The sequence below is a fragment of the Lutjanus erythropterus genome, chromosome 17 (assembly GCF_056507025.1).
Source record: "Lutjanus erythropterus isolate fLutEry1 chromosome 17, fLutEry1.hap2, whole genome shotgun sequence".
In the NCBI taxonomy this organism is placed as follows: Eukaryota; Metazoa; Chordata; class Actinopteri; order Lutjaniformes; family Lutjanidae; genus Lutjanus; species Lutjanus erythropterus.
The window spans coordinates 4881007-4902784 of NC_139333.1; the positions used below are offsets into that span (position 1 = coordinate 4881007).

General features: G+C 41.1%; 1 protein-coding gene across 5 annotated transcripts in view; it reads left to right on the forward strand.

Moving 5' to 3' along the window:
* Positions 1–14181: 14181 nt before the first annotated feature.
* The window catches only part of myocd (myocardin), a 37634-nt gene continuing 30037 nt past the window's right edge, over positions 14182–21778 (forward strand). For all 5 annotated transcript variants that reach the window (XM_084741246.1, XM_084741247.1, XM_084741248.1 and 2 more), the window contains exon 1: positions 14182–14598. In XM_084741246.1, the coding sequence (XP_084597372.1) occupies positions 14544–14598 (55 nt within the window). In that variant the 5' untranslated portion in view covers positions 14182–14543. The remainder of the gene's footprint in view (positions 14599–21778) is intronic.

A 21778-nucleotide genomic window follows, 5' to 3' on the forward strand; every position in this document is an offset into this window, starting at 1 on the left:
GGTAAAGGCAATAGTTTTCCACAGTTCACAATCCTGTTAGCTGAGTCAACAGCATCAGCTTCGCTTTATCCTATTAGTCTCAATCACATCTCCATACCCACCGAGCCTGGAAAGGTGTGTTAGGGTTAACACACACACACACACACACACGCACACACACACACACAGACCACAAAGACGGGGAAAAAAGACAGCAAGGAACACACACATATACACATGCTGCCCCTTTCAGAACGCTAGAACAACATTCGATCATGACCCACCGAGTGTCCCTGGGGTGTTAAAAGCAAGCAGGACCATGTAGCTGTTGGTGCCCCTTTGTTGTTTCAGCTTTCAGAATCGGGCAAGGAAGAAAGAAAGGTTTGTCTGACCGAATTACCTATCACAGGAAAAATAATAAAAAAGCCAACGTACCGAATCAATGGGCCGGCGTGACGATAGTGTAATTTCTTACTGACAAGTCGCATAAGTCAGGCCTCTCAACATCCCGCAGAGTGGAGATAGCACATGTAGCCGTGTGTTTGGTTTGAACGTGGAATGGCAGAAAATGTCACCCCTGATGAATGCTCCATGGTGCTGATAAGACGAACTCCCCTCTGGGTGAGTGTGCAAACACATAGGACACACGTGCACACATGGGCAGATAAAAACACACACACACAGACGCAGTCCTATAAATAAGTCTTTGGTCTTGTGGGGTCAAGTGGAGTCCAGCCCAGCAGATAGCAGCTCTGTACCCAGGGAGCGGTCTGTGGCCCGTGGCGAACCCCAGTGTCTGCTCTCTGTCTGCCACCCGGCCTGAAACACTGTACCCAGATCAGATTACACTGCAGTGGAACCTCAGTGAAACAGTTTTAATGCAAGAACACAAATCTGACCCGGTATCAGTGTCTGGAGCGGCATGTTTTACTCTGTCAAATAGACGTCAGTCGGGGAAGGAGGGGTTGTGGGGTGGGGTCATACCAACAAAAACATGGCTCTGCTCGGGCCTCATTGAGAGAAAGAATGTGCTGGCTGACAGGCCATTTCAGCCAGGCCATTTGGAAGTGCTGGACCAGCTCGGGAGATCCAGATAGCTAAATATTTGCACTATTGGGTCTTTTCTTTATGTCCTCTATGACTCCTGTAGTGATGTGGTGGGCCTGCGTCACTGTGTCTCCCTTTTCAAGTCATGTGATGGAGATGAAGCTCTAGTGTGGCATTTTTTAAATGATTTTAACTGTAGTTTTTGCTCAGTCGTCACTCCCTTAATGCTGTTTTGTCACACATTTTTCCTTTATCAAAAAATTGCAGCTTCTCCGATTTGGATATTGCACTTGGCAATAATGCGATTTCAATAATATTTTCATTAATTGTGCAACCCTACATACTGCAATTCATTTTTTGTTGACCATCGCATAGTTTTTGTATGCGAACAAAATTATCTTTGGTATCATTTTTTCTTCCAACTGAAGCCGAGTAATGTAATATTCATTCTGGGATGCTGACGAATTGGTCCAAACAAAGTGGATCTAGGGAATTAAGTGTTGACTTGCTGAAAATGAATAGTGTCAACTTGATTTAGGGCATGACAGAAAATTTGATTTGTGAGACCACTTTTTAAATAATACTTTTTTGGGGCTTGGAGGAAGGTATCAAATATTTTCAAGTCAAAAGGATGAAGTCCAAGTTAAGTCACGAGCCACTGGTGTTAAATCACACAACTCTGGTTATTGGCAGTTCCTGTTGGCACTGCCGTGGTGGAAAGTAACTAGCTACATTTACTCAAATTCTCATACCTCACTAGAGTATTTAAGAAACTATAGAAACTATACTTTTCCATTACATTTCATGAGGAAAAAGTGTACTTTTTACTCCACTACATTAGTATGACAGCTATATTTACTTTTACATTCAAATTGTAGCACACTTTGATGAATAAACTAGACCGTGGACCCTAGACTGGCAATATTACACAAGTGTGTGTGCTATAACATGATTATTAGCACAGTCTAAGATTCACTAAACTGCTAATAATGATGGTAAAGCTCACCCACAAGTGTAATATAACAATTATATAATGGTTACCAACAAAATAGAAGAGCTAATCAAAATTTAATCATATTGTGGGAAAATTTGTTCTCAAGATAAAAAGTTTTTGCTAATATTATCTCACTTTCCCTGGAAACATGGGGTTTGACAAGTTACTGGGAAACAGGCAGTCCTGTCAGTAGAATTCCCATGCAAAGAAACATAGTTTACCACTCCAGCAAGTAGGCTGGCCCTTAGTAACAACTTAGCAACAGAGATTATTTCTAGTCCCTGTTGAGTCAGCAGCCAACTTGAGCTAACTTTAATGCTTTCTAGAGATTGTGGTATTTCCCAAATTCAATAAATACCACACATACAAACACTGAACTGCTTTGCCAGCTCAATCTTCTCAATCTGCTCAAAAAATAAGTTGTCCATGGACAGATTTAGCCACTATAGCCATGAACTTCACATGTATTTTAAAGCTAGTAATACCCTGCCTCACAGACTCATTGGGTCAGCTGGTGGAGAAGCTGAGCAGAGTTACTGTGTAATCCAAACATTTCTAATAACCTCCTATATTTTTTGGCATTTAGCTGTTCAAAAACAACATATTTACTGCCGTCACAAAACTGTTTGCTCTCTGTCTTGCTGCACCTGTATTAAAGGGTAGGGTATAACAGCACCAGACAAACAGCACCAGAAATGGTATTCATTAAAGAAAGTTGATTTAATGATTCCATAAATGTTACTTTAAGAGCTGACAGAAATAGTCTAATGGGAGGTCATAGTTTATATATGCCCACTGTGGTTTGTGATTTATTTTCATGAACAAAAACATTGCAGAAACATGCCCTCTGTGGTTGCAGTAATATTTATGGTGATGAGCACAGTGTGCTGTTACATTGATCTGAGCACGTTCTAATAGTTGACCCAAATGGCTTGGTCGGACCTAGTATGCATCTGCATGACTGTGTGAGCGTGTCCAGAGCTAATCTTGAATACTACTGGACCAGTCAGCCTAATTTATTTTGTGCACATTCAGGACTGTATGCTGAAGGACCTCTGTGATTCCCAATTTTTGAAAAACCTTGAAAAACCTTTTTAAAATTACTTTTATGCCTTCTTGTTTGTATAGTGAGGCATTATGTTTTCAGGTCATCCCATTCTTATAGATGCAATATCTCAAGAATGTGACCTTATTTAACACATAACTCAATAATTCATACACTAATTCAGACAAAATCACACAAATATCTAATAGGATACAATGATGAGGTGATGACATTTTATATCTAAAAGGTCAAAGGTCAACTTCACTGTGACATCATAATGTTCAACTCTCTATCAGTCCTCTGTAAAAATAGTCTTTAAGTGAAGACAGCATGTCTCTCACATTTTGCCAAACGTGAGAGACCAAGTGAGGCAGTAATTGTATTTTTTGACTGCTCTGTTTTATGCGACCATTGACAGCTGACTTCTCACTTCTCTTAACCGACCACTAGGGGCCACAAGTGATCAACAGCTGCTTCAGTTTGAATTCTTGTTTCAGCTTGGGATAATGTATGTTGCAGTCATGTTAATGTTGGCTGAACTTTGCAAATCTCCGCCGGTTGCATCTGGCAGTTGTGGTGGCATTGCAGTAGGTGCTTCACCATCTGTTGCCTGCTAGGTATCTGCTACTGAAGTTGTCACTGGGTTCTGCAAAGATGAAGACACACTGAGCTGTGAATCAGGTTCACTTGAGGCAGTGCTGATCATTTCCCTACCAGTCACCGTAATAAAACCCCGCTGGTGGCTTGCCACAGTTTAATCCACATTGCTCTCCTTAAACTAATATTGAGTTATTCTATTTCAAATTCACTAATTTTTACTTAATTAGTTTCTCTTTATAACTCCGTCAAGCATGATGGAAGACATTTGCTTGGCATGGATGATGTTCCTCTTGATGTGCCTTTCATCTGGCCCGTTAGTCACGGACACACACATTAACAACAACAAAGTAGACTTTGAGTTATTAAATTTCTGATAGTGAAGTTTTGGGAATACCACATAAAGCCAGCCCATAGCCCTCGGTAATAGGCAGGAGTTAGAGTTAAGCTGTGGTGATGCAGGCCCGTCTCTGCGCTGAAGCCTCACAGACACACAGCCCCCCCCCCCCAACCCCCCCCCTCTTGCCCATGCTGCCATGGCCACTCGCCAGCGCCTGCAGACTACAGCGGAGGCAAAGTCAATTGCAGAAATCTAAACAAGCACAAAAACACAAAACAGCATCTCCCTTTGTGTTTTCGTTTTTTTTACGTGATGTGGAGACAGTCTATCTCCCTCGCACTCTTGTTGTGTTTTGGGATTCCATTCGGATTGGTTGCAGCGCCGCTGTCTCTCAAACACGCTGACATTTCCACTCCGGCGGCAGACATGCGCCGCTCGGACCCCACAGAGGCCTGAGGGAAGAGAGCAGAGCGAAGGTGACCAAGCTACAGACAAGATAAAGACGGAGGGAGAGCGCAGAGGAGGCATGGAAGTGGAGACAGGAGGGGGAGGCTGTTGGCTCGGGCTCGACTTTCTGTCACTTCTGCTTTGGATTCGGCTTGTTCCCCCTGGAACTTCTTCATTATAAACCACAGCTCAGAGGCGGAGGGGAAGCGCTGAACCTGACTCCACGTCTGGCTCCGTCCACGTCTCATTCTCTCTTTTTCCCACCCTCCTCTTCTCCTCTCACAGTTATATTTCTGGCTCCTCCAGCCTCCTTCCTACACCCTGCTCTCTCTCTGTATATTCTTTATATTTCACTCACTTTGTTTGCGTTCCACGATCTCCGCTTTTCTTCTCCCGTCTCTTTGTTTTGAGCCAGCAGGCTTGTGTCGTGAGAAACTCCTCAGTCTTCTGATAAGACTGATTGGGTGCTGATAAAGGAGCTGAATCGCTCTCAAGTCTCTCTGTTGACGAAACCAGCTTCCATCATCTAACCTCACATCACCCCGCTGACTTGCTAAATTTTTTACACTGGAGTGCAATGATAAATGATAGCTTACAAAAACACAGCTTCAACTTCACTTTAACACTGATGTAACATACATCAAGGAAACAGACTGCATGATGAAGTGAACTTTTTTCCGACAAATCAAAGTCAAATGGCAACTGACCGTTCACAAAGGCCTGCTTCCAGTCGTCACTGCTGCTGTGCCTGTCAAGCTTTCAGTTCTGCCACGGCACATTTGCAGATTATAAAAACAATAATGGAGGAATATTGATCACCAAAATTTTAAAGTAATTTTTTAAACAATGGGGCAATGACTTCAGACATAGCTAGAGGATTTCTAGCTGGCAACTGCTGATGTTGCTGCTTAAAATAACAACTGTCGGCAGCAGATTTTTTTAGTTGTAGCCAGTGTTTAAAAAGGAACTTGTTACGATATAGCGTGAGAAAATTAACTCGGAGTACTGAAGAAATTGGGATTCTGCACACATGTTGGTTATATTGTCCTGTCCATCTGACAGCAAACTGTATAGCTGCCTCTATGAAAACAATAAAACACACAATTATATAGCCTACAGTCTGTGACCTCCAGCACTCACTGGATCGTTTCACAGCCAAGTGTAAAGCAGCTGGGATGAAGATCAGCACCTCTAAATTTGAGGCCATCGTTCTCAGATTTAGAGGTGCTGATCCTCAGGGTGCGTCAGCTTAATTAGCAACCCAAGACCTGATAAATTAAAAAAAAAACTAATAAAAATCTAAACTGTCATCAGACAGTAGCCAGTGGGTAGTGCTTCAGCCAATGCATTCTACCTCTTTTGCTCTCTACATGGACTGTGTACTTGCATGCCGCAAAAGCCTGATCAGCTCGATTGGTCAGTACTACTACAAACAGAAACCAGAACCCTTCTGATTCCTACATCTTGTCCCTTGCCTACAGATTCTTCATTCATATGTGGAGATCTTCTGGTTGGTAAGCCAGGATTGGACGGGTTTAACTGTCAGTTCGGTCTCACTGGTACAGGACTATGATGATTGGTTAATTAACCATCTGTATTTACCTGAGAGCCATCCAGCATAGGGAGGGCGAGCAGAGGAGAGCTGCTATCTGAGACAGAGCAGTAACACAACACTCAGACTGACAGAACACAGCTGCTGCTGCTGCTGCTGCTGGGGCCGCGGAGGCCACTTCGTCTGGCCCTTTACAAACACGCACACAAACACACACACAATGCCCTCCAAGACCCCCCACCCATATCCTGTGCACTCCTGACCTGACAAACTCATCTCTTGTCGTCAAACAAACTCTTTACCCGCACTCTATTGCCCCTCTATCTCACACTGTCCTCCAATGCAATGCCCTTTCCTCATCCCATTCTCACCACACACACACACACACACACACACACACACACACACACACACACCTCCCTACCAATCCATCCTTTACTGCTAATACCTTCTTACCTTCAAATCTTCCTCCTGTGGACGGCTGGATTAAACTGCTTCAGAACGCTAGGCAATCTTTATTTAGGAGTATCCCACATGTGAGTTCAATGTAACTTATATAATAGATAAGTTTAAGGATAAGGCTGGAAATGATAAGACTTACAAACTTCTGATTGGCCTGTTTTTTTTCCCACATAGAGGAAAAACAACAGTCAATGAGTTCTGGAAGATACACTGTCCTAACCTGGCATCACCAGACTGATCTGCAAAACGAAATCTCCAAGTTAATTTTTGATTTCCAAGAGGCATCATTAACAGGTGCAGACCAAAATGCCTTTGGATGCGATTGAATAGACCCACAGCCAATCAGAGCAACACAACACATGTGACAAAGCGCTGAGCGACACACCCAAGTTGGAGCAGTGTTTGTTCCGTTTTCAAACAGGAAAAAAAATGGCGGCTTTTTTAACCAAAGGTTAGATAAGAAGATTGACACCACTCTATTGATATTTGGCAAGTATTGAGCAAGTGCCATGAAGACGTTAGCCTAGCTTAGCATAAAGATTGGAAGCAGCTGAGAAACTATCTCGCCTAGCTCTCTCCAAAGATCAAAACTATGCCTAGCAGCACCTCTAAAACTCACTAATTAACCTGCATCCTGTTCATCTGCCCTGTGCAAAAACAGAAATGTGAAAATGACATGTTGTGATTTATGTAAACAAATGTTATACAACTTGTTAATTAGCAGCCTTCATGGGTGGTAGTAGATGTTTGAAAATTAGTCTGAATGGGAGGGTGGCCAAGCATATCTGCAACAGCAAATGAAACAGATTCATGGTTTGCAGGACAACACTGTCCTGGTGTGCACACCAAATGTGGGTTAACTCTCACTATATATACACTATTTTTATATTATGCCCTGCTGTACTATAAATACTGCTGTACTGTGACAATAAATAAATAAACAAATAAATAAACACATGAAAAAATAGATAGTTTTACCCATATTTAATGATGCTTGTCATCAGTAAGTAGGGAAGTCAACAAGTGTTGAGAGATGGACGAATGCATTGTTGGTTTTGGTCCGCTCATGCAACTTACTGATACTATGAATGATATGGAGTCGTGCCAGAATTAAAGGGATAGTTCACCCAAAAAAAAAGAAAATGCAGTCATTATCTACTCACCATCATGCTGAAACACTGCTGGAGTTTCACAGGAAAACACTGTTGCAGAATCTCCCAAACAGTGGAATTGAATGGTGACCAGTTTTCAAACAGAAAAACCAAAAATGCTTCCATACAGCTCATCTGGTGCAATCCAAGTCTCCTAAAGCCCCAGCACCACACACACCCAGTTCAGATGGTGTGCACACGTGCGTGAGGATCGACAGTGAAGATTCAGGCTAAAAACATGGTGTAAATGACGTCTTTCAAGTCAACTTGGCATGTTGGGGCTTTAGGAGACTTGGATTACACCAGATGAGCAGTAGGGAGGCATTTTATGTTTTATTTTTTTAGCTGTTTTTTTTTATATTTGAAAACTGGTCAACATTAACTTCCATTGTTTGGGAGATTCTGCAATGCATTTTTCCTGTGAAACTTCAGCAGTGTTTTGTGGACTACAAAAACGAAACCTGACCTTCAATCGACATGAAGATGAGTACATAATGACTGAATTTTCATTTTTCAGGAAGTAAGGGAAGACAGGTGGCTTGAAGACAGAACGATGAAGGAAATAAAACCTTCACATCTCCTCTCACTTCCTGCAGTCTCACAGCTGATTACTATCTCTGCAGGGCAGCTCCACAGTGTCCAGCACGTGTCCCATTCATACATCGGACGGTGCATTCCAGTACACTTCCTCCTGTGACACTCTCTCAGGCAAATGGCGGAGGGACAGCTGGATTCCACGGATGGCATTTGAGCTGAGATATTTAAAGCATTTCAGATACGCGTCTGCTCCTATCAGCAGCTACGGGAACTAAGTACCTCTGATTCATCAGTTATTGGAAATGATGGCAACCAAAGATGTGACGACTATCTTATTAAAAACGAAAATTCCAGACACATCATACGTGACAAGTGTTTGTAATTCCCCTCACTGAACTTGGACATCATTTTTATGATATTTCGTGCAGTTTGGGTATTTCAACTCGTCCCATCTGTGTTATCTAAAACACAAGAAATCACACAAAACACTAACAGTCGTTTCGTGATCTAGATGTCTGTGCGGCCGGCCAATAAACACGTAGTGCGCAGTTGTTGTATCATGGAATGTGTGTTTTTAACATGCTCTGTGCACAGACGTGTGACTTATTGCATGAGAGGAGCGTCGTTTTGCAACATGCATCACACGGCGGGGCGAAAAGACGGAGCGTGACACCCTGCTGCATGCTTATTGTATATAATGTACAAAAATGTGCACTCGAATCTGTCTAATTGGTATATGGTCTTTTTCTTCTCATCACACACACTCAAAGACACACATGTGCAGCTCCAGACAGTTCAGATGAGACTTGTCACGTCCGTTGACATAGGGCCCAATTAAAGGGGAGGATTAAGCCAGGGCTGGGTGACCTCTTGAGGAATCTCTCTGAGACGCTGTGTGTACACTGTCAAACCCTCTGACAGACCTTCCCTTAAAGCACTTTCACCTGCTAATTAAGACGCAGCGCTGTTGTGTGTGTGCGTGTACATCTGTGCAATTTGTGTGTGTGTGTGTTCACTCGCCGCGCGTACAAGACAAATGTGCCCGTGAACGTCAGCGATAGATTTGCAGCCCAAGAAGCTTCTATGTAAATATTTGACTTGAGCGTCGTATGAGTTCACTCCAGCGCACGTCAGCGCACGGGCCGCAGCAAAGAGACGGGCCCTGTCATTTATTACGTTAAATTATTACATGTTTTGGTGTGTGCATCTCGCCGCTGTGTGTGGAGGCTCCTCGGCAACAAAAGCCAAGCAGTGTTTATGGTGTGAAGAGATTAAAATGGATAGCGGCGAGGCAGAAGCAGTGAGCTGTTGCTGGACAAAGCTCTCAATGACTGATTAGTGCTGTGTCGCTGCGGCTTTTACACAATGTGGAGGAAAGGCCTGGAGGAATCGCACACTTCTTTTTGGTATTCTTTTTATTTACAGTAGCAAACTGTGAAGTGGATGGGTAGGAAATTAGTGGATATTTTAAGGGAATAATAACGTGGGGACAATGTCAAGCCGGAGATGGAGCTGAAGGCGGATAAAAGTAGATAGTTAAAAAAGGAAAGCATTGAGATCAAATGGGGATAGGAATCACATGAGGACAGAAAGGGAACGCTGCAAAAATCCCATCTGTGAACAAGCACAATGTATTGAGTAATCCAGAGAAATATCAGCATTAAACAGAAGAAATCTGCCAATGGGGAAAACAAATAACTTAATAAAGAAATTTGTTGAAATTATAATAGAAATCAGGCCACTACGAAACTCTATCTGACCTCAGGACTAATAGAAAAAATTTGATATAAGCCATGAAACCTCATATACTTATGGGTAAGGTTCCCAAAATTATTGGTGAAATTGGATTAATCAGTCCCTCTGGGATATCACATGCATTGTTGTGATGATTTCACTGCAGCTTTTCTAAAAAAAAAAAAAAAAGTGTTGTTTTTAGGCAGAGTGAAGTGAAAATTGCACAAAAGTGATTTTTTTTGTATAACTCATTAAAATTCAAAGGCAACTTTTTCCAGGGAGAACAAACCCACACTTTGTTCTAATTGTTCTAAGTAACCAAAAAGGCTCAGGATTACAAAAATTCTAACAAAATGTGCTTTATTTGTAAATGAAGAATTGCACGAGGCTGGTTGTCTACAAAGACGCAGATCTTTTTGGAGCTCAAACTCAGTCAGAACAGCACAAAAAGAAAATAAAAGAGCAGAGTGTTAAAATACAAAAACAAAATAACAATAATAAATTGAGATGCACATGGCTGGTGGACTGCTATGAATGTTGGAAGTGGCAACAATGATTGGTCAAATTTGCAGAAAAGTTGCGGTGATTGGACAAAATTAGAAAGTTGTCAAGGATTCATGGGGATTGGTTGACTGAAACATCACAACTGATAAATCTCTAAAGTTAATGGTAGTTCTATCTATAATTTCATAAAGTCAGTGTGATATTATTGGAATGAAAATACATTGTTAGAAGTTAAAGTACCAAATAATCATAAATAAACTACTGCAGAGAAGCCACATGGTGAAACATTAATGGTTGTTCATTTAGACCTATTAGTAATGTTGATCGGCTAATTCAGACTTAACAGGCTGTTACCTTCATTATAAGGCTCAAATATGTCTTTATGACAGATTTTTCTTGCTTTTATGGTCGTATCACATTTTGTCCACTGTAAGGCCACTTTAGAAGGCATTTGACCATATTTTATCTACTGGAAGGGCACTTTTCCACATTTTGTCCACAGAAGGGGCACTTTAGAGGGCACTTCTCCACATGTTGTCCTCTAGAAGGGCACTTTACCAAATTTTGTCCACTGGAAGGGCCCTTTAGAGGGCACTTTACCTTATGTTGTCCACTGGAAGGGCACTTTACCACATTTTGTCAGCTTTTGAGGGCATTTAATCATATTTCATCTACCATCATGGGCATCACAGAGGGCACTTTTGCATCATTTTTTCAAATATGGTGGCACCAGGGTCTCCCCCCACCCCCCCAACAAGTGGCACTGGGTGCAATCAAGCTTGCACCCTGAGCATGATGTCAAAGGAAAATAGCCACCATGTGAATATTGTCAATTCCTTCAAAAGACATTTTGTACAATAATATATTGAATATCATTTTTTAATGGTTGTTTAAAGTTAAATAATGTACTTTAAACAGTACAAATTCTTTTTCTTCTGACTTTCTTGGTTTGCCCTTTGCACAGTGTATGTAGGGACAGGAAGCCAGACTGGTCCAGGGACACGTACTGTATTTCACCATTTAGCCTCCCCACATTCTCAGCTGTAACCACTGAACCCTTTAATCAGGGTTTAGTGAGACAGTAGCCCTCTGGAACAACAGCCATCACGGACTTTTGACACCTGCTGTGCAACAAAAACAAGGACACATAAATGACATTCCTACAACATACTGTGCCCTTTCGGTGTGTTTCTAACGCGCTTAACGTCAAGCATTGCGTCACGTTCCATATTATGTTCAAATCAAGCCACCGCAGAGAAAGCCTTGACGTGTCCAGCTGACGTCCTGCGCTGATGGACGTTCAGGAGGCTCTGTGGTGTTTAGGGGCCTCAGTTGGCTACCACCGCCTGTCCAAATTCAACTCAGACAAATGTCCGCCTGGTATGTGGGAGCTGGAGGAAGGGATGCTTTGTTGAATACCGGCTGGAGAATCTGCTATCACACTGCTGATAAGATAAACCTCCTGCTCCACCAGCTGCTGGGTGACTGACTGCACTCAACTGATCACTTATTGTAGTCTACATCCATAAATCAAAGGGACAGCTTTCACCAATGCTGTGGTCATTATCGTAAAACATCTATAAATATATGCAAAAATCTTTATTCCATTTTTCTCCCATTAGAAGCCCTCTGTTTTTACGTACACGTCTTTTAAACTTAAGACCTCAAATCAGAGTTTCACACTCTTAAAGGTAGAATCAGTAGGATTTTTCTGAATTGTTCGTAAATGCACAAGAAAGATCGCTGTTTGTTGTGTCTCATTCCCAGGACGTCAACATTTTGGGTTGGTAAAGTGTCCCGAAAATGGCAAAATAGAGACAAACACAGGCAGAGATCATGTTTCTGAGTCTATATGTTCTTTTTAGGAAAATGTTGCATACTATGCCTTTAGCTTTCATGGTGACCAGTAATTCTTCTGGCGCATCTATTTTTATTTTTTTATTTTTTTTCAATATCAATCTGTTCTTGGCATGATGTACTGCAAATACATTTGTGTTGCCAAAGCATATAGAGAAAAGAGCAATGCTGAGTATATTAGAAACTGGTTATGTTCTGTATGGAAAGAATGAACATTAATGACAATCATAACATATCTTATACCCTAGGGTGCAGGTTCTCAAAGTTTGGATGACTGAGTGCCAATTTAAGGAGCCAACATATGATCCAGGGTCGCACAGGAAAACACAGGGTTTGTGATTGGTCTCATGATGGCATTTAAATTCCTTGAACAGACCATTCACCTGTTTGCAGATAAGGCAGTTTACTTTATTTGTTCACTTTAGTTTGACAAAGAAAGAGTCAATCCATTTCTCCTTAAACCTCTTTTCCTTCACAACTATAAAGAGTTTTTTTCTTCTCGTGGTGGCTTTTCCTTCTTACTTCCACATTAATGTGCAAAGTTGGCCACCAAAAAACAGCGTTAACACTGATTATAGAACGTAATTCCTGCGACACTTAAGAGACACCACTAGTTGTAATGCAACCAGTAACTTTCTACGAGTTGTCCCTCTTAACCTGACAGATGCTTGTTAGGAGGGCGCATTTGCAGTAACCGAGTAGTTTATTACATTTAGACTGTTGAAAGTGGAAGTACTGAAATGTACTGCACTTTGAAAACCTCTTTCCCAGAGACATATGTTGCCAAATGATTCTTAGGCTGGATATGGGAAATATTAGAAATGGATGCAATGCATCAGTGGCATGAAGTGTTTTTTTTAAATGAAGTTGATATAACTAACAGGGAAGCAAACACTTGAATATTCACACATTTAGAAGAAAAATGCTCCACTTAGTTCACCATCTTACTTGCTAACTTTGTCTGCCTGTTCTTTGCTGCTGAGCAGGCTGTGTGAAAACAGCTGACAACAACTGTTGCTGGAGCAACGTGTGACACTGAAACATGAAAAGTTCAAATCAAAACAACGAGCTGAAAGATGCTAAAATGCTCCACACTGCTGAATGGAACTTCAGAGCTGGACAACAATTTTCTATTGGTTTGTTACTAGAAGTGAAAACTGACATGATTTCATTTATTGTTTATATAAGATATTGATTGGCACAGCTCAAATTAAGAAATGTGCCCGCATAAAGCAGCTAAGTCTAAAGTTGAAAGGCTTTCCTGGTTTGGATCAGTAAACAAGCGTGTGAATCTGACCTATTGGATGCCAACTTTCTATACTGTTGCTACATTAAAGGAGCCAAGTTTCTATTAGATCATTTTTATTTGCCTTTAAAGTGTTGCATTAGAAAAGGTTGCTAGAAATGGCATAGTTCTCATAACTTAATTAAAAAGTTTTTAGGCTTGCTTGAGGCGTTTTTTTTTCCTCTTTCTGGGAAAAAAAAATACTGCCTTTTGCAAACAACCTAAATTTCCGCCGTCATCTGCCCCATGAAAGAATAATAACGAATATTTACAAAGTGCAGTTAGATGTAGGCTGACAGCTTATTCTTCATCTGCTGTCACAAGGCAAGAAGTGAAACCATCTCTGCTTTTCCCTCCTTCTCCCTCCTGGCTGTACTGCTGCTCCACTATCAGCGACTGTCTCTATCTTGATCTACTTCCCTCCCTATCTAGCTCTCCTCTCCCTCTCTCCTCTCTAATGACAGCCGGCAGGGCAGATAGGCAGATATATTTACACTGGTGGCAGGGGAGGAAGAAGTCATCAGCCAAACCCTGTCCAGCCTCCGGCTCGGGCTCCGGCAGGCGGGGCCTCTCAGAGGAAAACCCTGGTCCCGTGTTAGCCCCTCCCCGAGCGGGGCATATCTCTCTGTGCTGTCTCTGGCCCTGCTCAGAGTTCTCAGCTGGATGGGACCAAAGCTTCACCGGCCCCAGACTCACACACACACACACGCACACACACACACACTCCCACCACATCATCAGCCTCTGGTGAGAGAAGAAGGAGGCAGGAAGAGAGAGCAGAGCAGAGGGCTGCTGCTGGTGTGCACACTGGCTGCAAGAGATACAAGAAAGCCAGTGTGTTTGTGTGTGATTTTTTTCTTCTTCTTACGCCACTTCTCGAGCTGTTGATGAGGCAGGCTGGGTCAGCTCCATCTCATCTCAGCCCGGCGTCCAGAGGTGGCCAGAGGGGCTTCTCTCGTGTGTGTGACTTTATTTTGCAACTCTTGAACACTGGAACTGTACTGTAAGCATTATGACTCTTCTGGGCTCTGAACACTCCATACTGATACGAAGCAAGTTTAGATCAGGTAAGACAAAAGATGATTGACACGTGACTTTCTTTTCTTTTGGTTTGTGTGTACAGCTGTGTTTACTCTCAAAAAGCCTTGCAAACAATTTGTCTGTCATCGCTTGGCATTTATAGGCGATCCTGTGTACATTATGTCACTCATCTGTCTTCATGGATGAGCTGTGCTGACACTCAAGACATGCTCTTCAGTAACGCCTGCAGAAGTGACAGGTGTGTGTAATATACTGCGGGGCATGTGACGGTTAAAAAAGAATACCAGAGGGAGGCCGGCATAAGTCAGAAATCCTCCAGAGTACAACGCGCCCTGTCACAGTGTGATGGATTTACGGCCGGGGCGTGTTCTTTTGATGTTCATCCGCCTCCTTGTAAAAAAAAGAAAAAAAGAAAAAAGCACGACATGTGAGGGTGATGTCTCGGGCAGGTTAGTGCACTTGTTCCGTGCCAGCCGCCAACCTGCTGCTGCAAGTCAGCGGGACGCTCCGTGCACGCTGATAAAGGGAGATTAGACACTGCAGAGGGGTCACAGGTTATCTTAATATGGCTGCGCTGTGTGTGTGCGTGTGTTGTGAGTGTGTGTGTACCTGGACATATCAAAGAGGGAGGAAGGGTACAAACTACAGCGCTGATTTAAACTCCCCTTAACACACAGCAGCTGTTGGAGCTTTGTATTCATCTATCTCCCTCACATGCGCACACACTCTTTAATTCCATCACTCTCACTCGCTCTTACACACACACACACTATCTAAGTCTTTATTTTGAAGATACATTCTGTGTGTGTGTGTGTGTGTGTGTGTGTGTGTGTGTGTGTGTGTATGCTGGACTCCTTCAGTGTGTGTAGTCTGAGCAACACTGCCACCTCCCTGAGGAAAATGTAACTGACGGTGGCAACAACAGCTTGACAGAAGAGAACATACTTCACACTGCTGTGAAAGTACAAACTGTTGGCTGGACTGGTTTAAAGTTACTACAAGGAACTTTCATATTTTCTTTCTTTCTTTCTCTATTTTTTTCTGAAGGCCCCTGTGGACAAAAGCAGTAGCGTCTCCACCGTAATACATAAAATATACCGTGAAAAGTTAAACTATCTTACACCAGTTCTTGACAATTGGGACAAATCATGTTCTACTGAAAAATTTACTGATGCCAACACTCTAATTCCTTTTTTTTAAAGATTTATATGTATGAAATATATAGATAACATAGGAACTATTTTAGTCTGTTTTATTTTATTTCATTTTTACGCTGTGCCAGAAAACACGGTTGCCCAGGCAAGATTTCACAACTTCAAACAATTAAAAAATGTGTCCTTTATAATCTAAAACTAATACCTCCTGACAATACAGACATAAAAATTTGCTTTGTTTTCAATTTCTATTTATAAAATTGTCCACCCTTTAAAGTTGTGCCCTAGATTTCTGTCAGATTTTCGCAAAAACATGATTTAGTCAGGCATAAAAAGGGTTAGCTATATCCTAAGGACCCCTGTCTCACTTCCTGGTTTCAAAAAAGGCAGGAAAACTGCTCAAACACTGATAAGCTTTCTGTTTTTTTGACAAATTCATGAAATTCTACTGCTTTCAGATGTTTCTCAACCATAACATGTCAACTCTGTAGTCCTTCTAAATCAAAGCTAAATAAGAATTATGCTTTAAAATGTGTATTTTGATCAACATTAAGAGAACTCTGAGACACTTTAATGAATAAAATGGCTGCTCGCTCAAACTATTCTGTGAAATGAAAAAAAAAATTAACATTTTGTCAACTCTGTAAGATGTCAGCATTTAATAAAAGATGTAATGTAAGAGGTTTTACAGCCAAGAGTTTGACCTTTTAAAAATATATTTTGCCAGCATAATTGAAGAGTTAAAAAAAATCAAATCCTTTGCAAAATATGGTTCTATCCTAATTCTCAAGACTGAACGCTAATAAAAATATCCTCCTGCTTCTTTAACGTGCAGCTTACTGAAACTCTGCCTGGAAAAATGTAAACACAGCCTTATTTCATCTTATGTCACAGCGTATGGACCCGGTGTCAGGCGTTAAGAACAACTATGCAGAAATAGTAAATCTTCTCGGGAACGGTCTCGTTAACTTGAGCAGGTCATATAGAAACATCAGTAATTAACTGAGACTGTTTCATAACCTCTGAAAAACTCCTTGTAGCAGCTTTAACTTGCTTCCAGTTTGCCTGTGAGCTGTAATTGCGTACCAGAAATGGCAGGCTAAATGATGCTTTTCCTCTGAGCTGTTTAGAGCACATCGGCAGGGTGGGAAATGACCCCCGGTGCTCCGGGGAACACGAGAGGGTGGATGTTCAAGAAGGCAGCAGGAGCCTTTGCACCGAGGTGGCTCAGGTTCTGTGTTGTTCTAACCCACGTGCTCTTAGCTGGTTAATATGGCACAGATGTAGAGATACTGTCTTTACCGCCGTAAAGGTCATCTTCCTACAAGTCTGCTTGATGTTACAGTCAGAGGGATTAATGTTGGGTGATACAAGGTACAACCCCACATGACAGGTTGAGTGAATTTATGAGTGCATGAGTGAAATATTGAGCGTAAGAGAAGTAAAACTGCCCGTATTTCTCTCCGTGATAACCGCTGATGACAGGGGGAGTCTTAGACAATCAGCTCGTCCAGGATTTACAGTTTTCTTTAAGCTGCAGCAGCTTGAGTTACATTCTGCACCCCATGAAAACCAACAATTGTTGCTCTTTTTGCACCACGCTTGGTACAACATTATCAAAGCCATGGGAACTGCTGCTGCATGGTTAAAGCTAAAAGGCAAGATAAAGATCTTATTTAAGTGCTCCCTGCGGACTGCTGAATGTTTTGTGAGTGTGTATGTTACTGACTTGTTCTCATGCCGATTTGATTAACAGCTCAAAGGGCTGTGGCCTGTGCTCTTAAGCTCTCTGCCATTACATAATAGTATGACAGAGGTGTCAAATATTAAGTTTTCAATACTTAAAGGTGTCAGTCAGCACCACACACACAGCCGTTCACCATGCACTTGTATTTATCGAAAAAAAAAACTGACTACCTTATTTAAAAATATGAAAAACATATTTTTTTAATACTATTGATTCATCCACAGTGTACTTTTCTGCAGTGTTTATGGGTTGGGGTTGATGATCTGTGAATGCATAAGCAAAACAAGCCTTGTACTCCAGAGCTCCCCCGAGACCGAGAATATGTCCCCCTGGGTGTCCCATCAGTAAACTGAGCTATTTTTGTCTTCTAGTTAGTGTAAAATGGAGAAAACCAGTGACACATAATCGTTACACAAAATCATCTGTATTGATCTGTGAATACATAATTCATATGCGTAAACATAAAAAGCCTAGTACTCCAGAGAATCTGTCTGACCTGTGTGCCCCCATCAGTAAACGGAGCTATTTTTGTCTTCTAGCTGACGTGAAACGGCGAAAACTAGCAACAGAGATAATCACAACACCAAATCATCTGTTACACATAAGCACAGTAAGTCTTGTACTCCAGGGAATCTGTCTGACCCACTGTGTGCCCCGTAAGTCAACTTGTCCATAAAATGGAGAAAACCACCAACAGAAATAATCATGTCACCGTCACCATAATAATCTGAGAGAGATTAGTGTAGGAGAAGGTATTTTGGATTAGACAATGACAGGGAAAAATCATAGATAAAATTAAGGCTGTTGGGTTAAAATGCAGCTGCCTTGCTGTAAGCATGTTAGATTAGTTTGTCACACAGGTGAGGAACAGAACAACATCAGCAAGAGATGTTCTGATACCAGTTTTCCTTCCCAATGTAGTATTATTATTTTTAACAGGTGTATATCACTAACCCTGTATGAATGTAATATGCTATTGTTAGGTTAGGTTAAAAAAATCTGCGTGCAGGACACTGCTGGGAAGTAGCAGGGTCCTGTTTCAGGGACAAAAAAGTATAGACGCTTGTACTTGCTGATACCCACTCCAGCAGTGTCAGAGGCATTTCTGATACTGGTATCAAAACAATCAAAACATCAACTTACAACATAGTTAGTAAGATAATGAGTTGTGTTTTAATTACTCATAACAAATAACGTTAGCTAGTTGGATTTTATTTTTTATTTAGTTTTTGACCAAGTGACTGTCTCATCTGTTCAGCCAGTCATTTTGAGATGATCATATTAATTAAGCCTTAAATAAATATTACTCCAATGATTCTGGCAGACCACATCCTTCATAATATATCTGACAGAACTGAGAATAAGTAATGAGTTAAGTATGAGAGAAAAAACTTCCACTGAATTAGGGCTGGCAGTGGTATACTAGTATCATGATCAATTAATTCACATTATAGTATTGGCTACCAGTTTTATGAAAAAAGATATAAAGTTTATAGCTATATCCATGTTTATCAGGACAGAATATTACGTGAAATTATAATGAAGAATTTCTTAAAGAAAAAATCCCCTTCTGTTTTCATTCCGTAAACCGTAATACCGTGATATTTTCTGCCGATTATTGTACCCTTGAAATCTCATACTGTTCCAACCCCACTGACAATGAATGGCACTCTGGCAACAGATAAAAAAGCACTTACCTGTGGAATGGGTTGGCTTGTGCGCTCAAGTTATTTTTTTTCCGCATCACCCTACTATCCCACTGTTGACTATAAGTCACTGTCAATGGAGCTGCTCCAGAAACTGTATCTTAATGGTGGAGTGTTGGCTCTACTGCATCTGGCTCTGGCTGACGTTCACAAATCTGCCTCTAACTGTCCAAGACCGTAGGAATAAAATATGCGGGTTCTGTTTTAAGGTGGATTTTAACTTTATGCAGAGGTATTAGACTAAAATAAACCTAATACTTCATTTAGGAATACCTGTTTATTAAAAGTTATACAGTCGCGCTCATACATCTGTCGCGAGCACATTCCTGCAAAGTGCTGAGGGAAAAGTTCAGGAGAATTCATGTAACAAATACAACCAGCCTCTTTAGCTAAGATGTTGGAGTTTAAGTGTAAAAGTGTGGTGTTATTATTATTGTGAATGTGTGAGGCACAGGAGGACAATAAATCAGAATATCACTACATTGGCTTGTGTAATTATCGCCACTTCTACAGTGCAAACAGGGCCAAATGGTAATTTATTTACACTATAAATCTGAAAACTTGTAAATGTGGCTGTGGATTTGTATGTCCTTTGTTGTCAAGAAAGTCCAAGTTAAAACAAATGTCTTCGGTTTCAAAGTCAACAGTGAGAGAGGCAGAGTATCGTATGGTTCAGTGATCTGTGATTACACCGCCTGGCTCAGGTCCTCTTTCTATAACATGTGCACTCTGCAATCAGGACAGACAGCCCTCTGGTCTGAGGGAAGCTTTTTAAGACAAAGAAGAGATTATATGACAGCTGCTGTGCCTTTTCAGACAGAATTATTGATAACCTTTTAGTAAACATAGAGCAGCAAAGAGCCATAGCGCTTGAGCTAAAAGGACAGTCCACCCCAAAATGAAAAATGCATATTTTTCCTCTTACCTGTTGTACTATTTATCCATCTCTATTGTTTTGATGTAAGCTGCCAAATTGTGGGAATCTGTGTTGTAGAGATGTCTGGCCTCTCTCCAATATAATTGAACTAAATGGCATTTGGCTTGTGGTATGCAAAAACAAAAACACACATTTGAAAAAGTCAACAGCGTGCGAGGTTCATGCTTGTGATGGCACAGGATGTAAACATTATTGGTGTCCACCACGGCTGAGCTGTACCCTCTCATCTATGAGTAGATTATATTAGAAAGAAGACAGACGTCTCTATGGCCAATATCTTCAAAACTTGGCAACTCACACCAAAATTATCTACTTGGACACATAGCTCTACTCTACGCTCTGCAGCTAGCAGTAACGTTACATCTGTCTCCTTAATCGAAGAGACAAAATCTGCATGTATTGATCAAATAAATTAGCTGCCTTACCATAGGCTTGTCACATTAGCTTGTTAGACGCACTGCAAATGAATGGAACAATGACAGTGTCTTCCCAAACAAAACTGTTTAAGAAATAGAGCAGATTATTTTGCAGTTTCTGTTACTTTCTTCCTTTTTTCATGACAGAAAAGACAAAACCTGCATGTATGTATCAGCTACCTCACCATAACGTTACCCCCAAACAAACAGAACAACACCAGTCCTGCAGCACAGTTTAGGGTTTAGCTTGGTGGGTTGGTTTAGAATTTCATTAAGTGTCTTAATGCAAAGTTCTTCACTTGAATTTTTTTTCTCCAACAACTAAGCTTTTTAATTAAGAAAGCAGAATACAGCAGCTGCTGTTCTTCTCCTGACAGAAAAATATCTTTCAGTAAATCTGATACAGAGCGGCAAGGAGCCATCCCATGAGTTAAAAACCAAGACCGTCTGTAGAATCAACAACACCAACAATTACATTAAATTGTCACCTTGCTTTTATGATGACAGAAGGGACAAAATCTGCTTGCATGGCTGCCTTACTCTTACGCTAACTTGTCACGTTTGCTTGTTAGAGGCACCAAATGCCAGTCCTGCAATATAGTTTAAGATTCAGCTACATGGATTAGTGGTTAGGCTGTGTGGGTTGTGTTGGAATTAATTCATACACATAATGTACTAGATGAATTAGTTCTCTTGAAAAAGTGTCAGCCCTAAATGTTAGTCTTTGTAAGCAAAATGCTGATTTTCTTCAAAGAGAATTATTGTTAATCTTTACAGTAAACATAATACAGAGCAGTGAAGAGCCGTCCTGTGAGTTAATATCAAGGACGGTCTAAAGAATTAACTAATTCTTCCATTGTTACCTTGCTTTTTCCATGACAGAAGAAACAAAACGTGTATGAAAGTAATGCTGTTAGTTGACTTGAAATGGAGCTGCCTTGTCATAACGTTACTTAGTAATGCAGTTGAGGCACTACAAATGACAGGAACAAAGCCAGATCCACAAGATAGTTTGGGGTTAGGGATTAGGCTGTGTGGGTTGCGGATTAATTTGTACACATAATGAGCTAGTTGAATTGGTTGTTCTGGAAAAGATTCAGCCCTAAATGTTAGTCTTTGTAAGCAAAGTTATTAAAAAATCAAGCAGCTGCTATGTTTTTTGGAGAGAATTATTAATTACCCTTACAGTGAACATAATACAGAGCAGCGAGGAGCCGTTTGTTGGGTTAAAATCAAAGACGGTCTG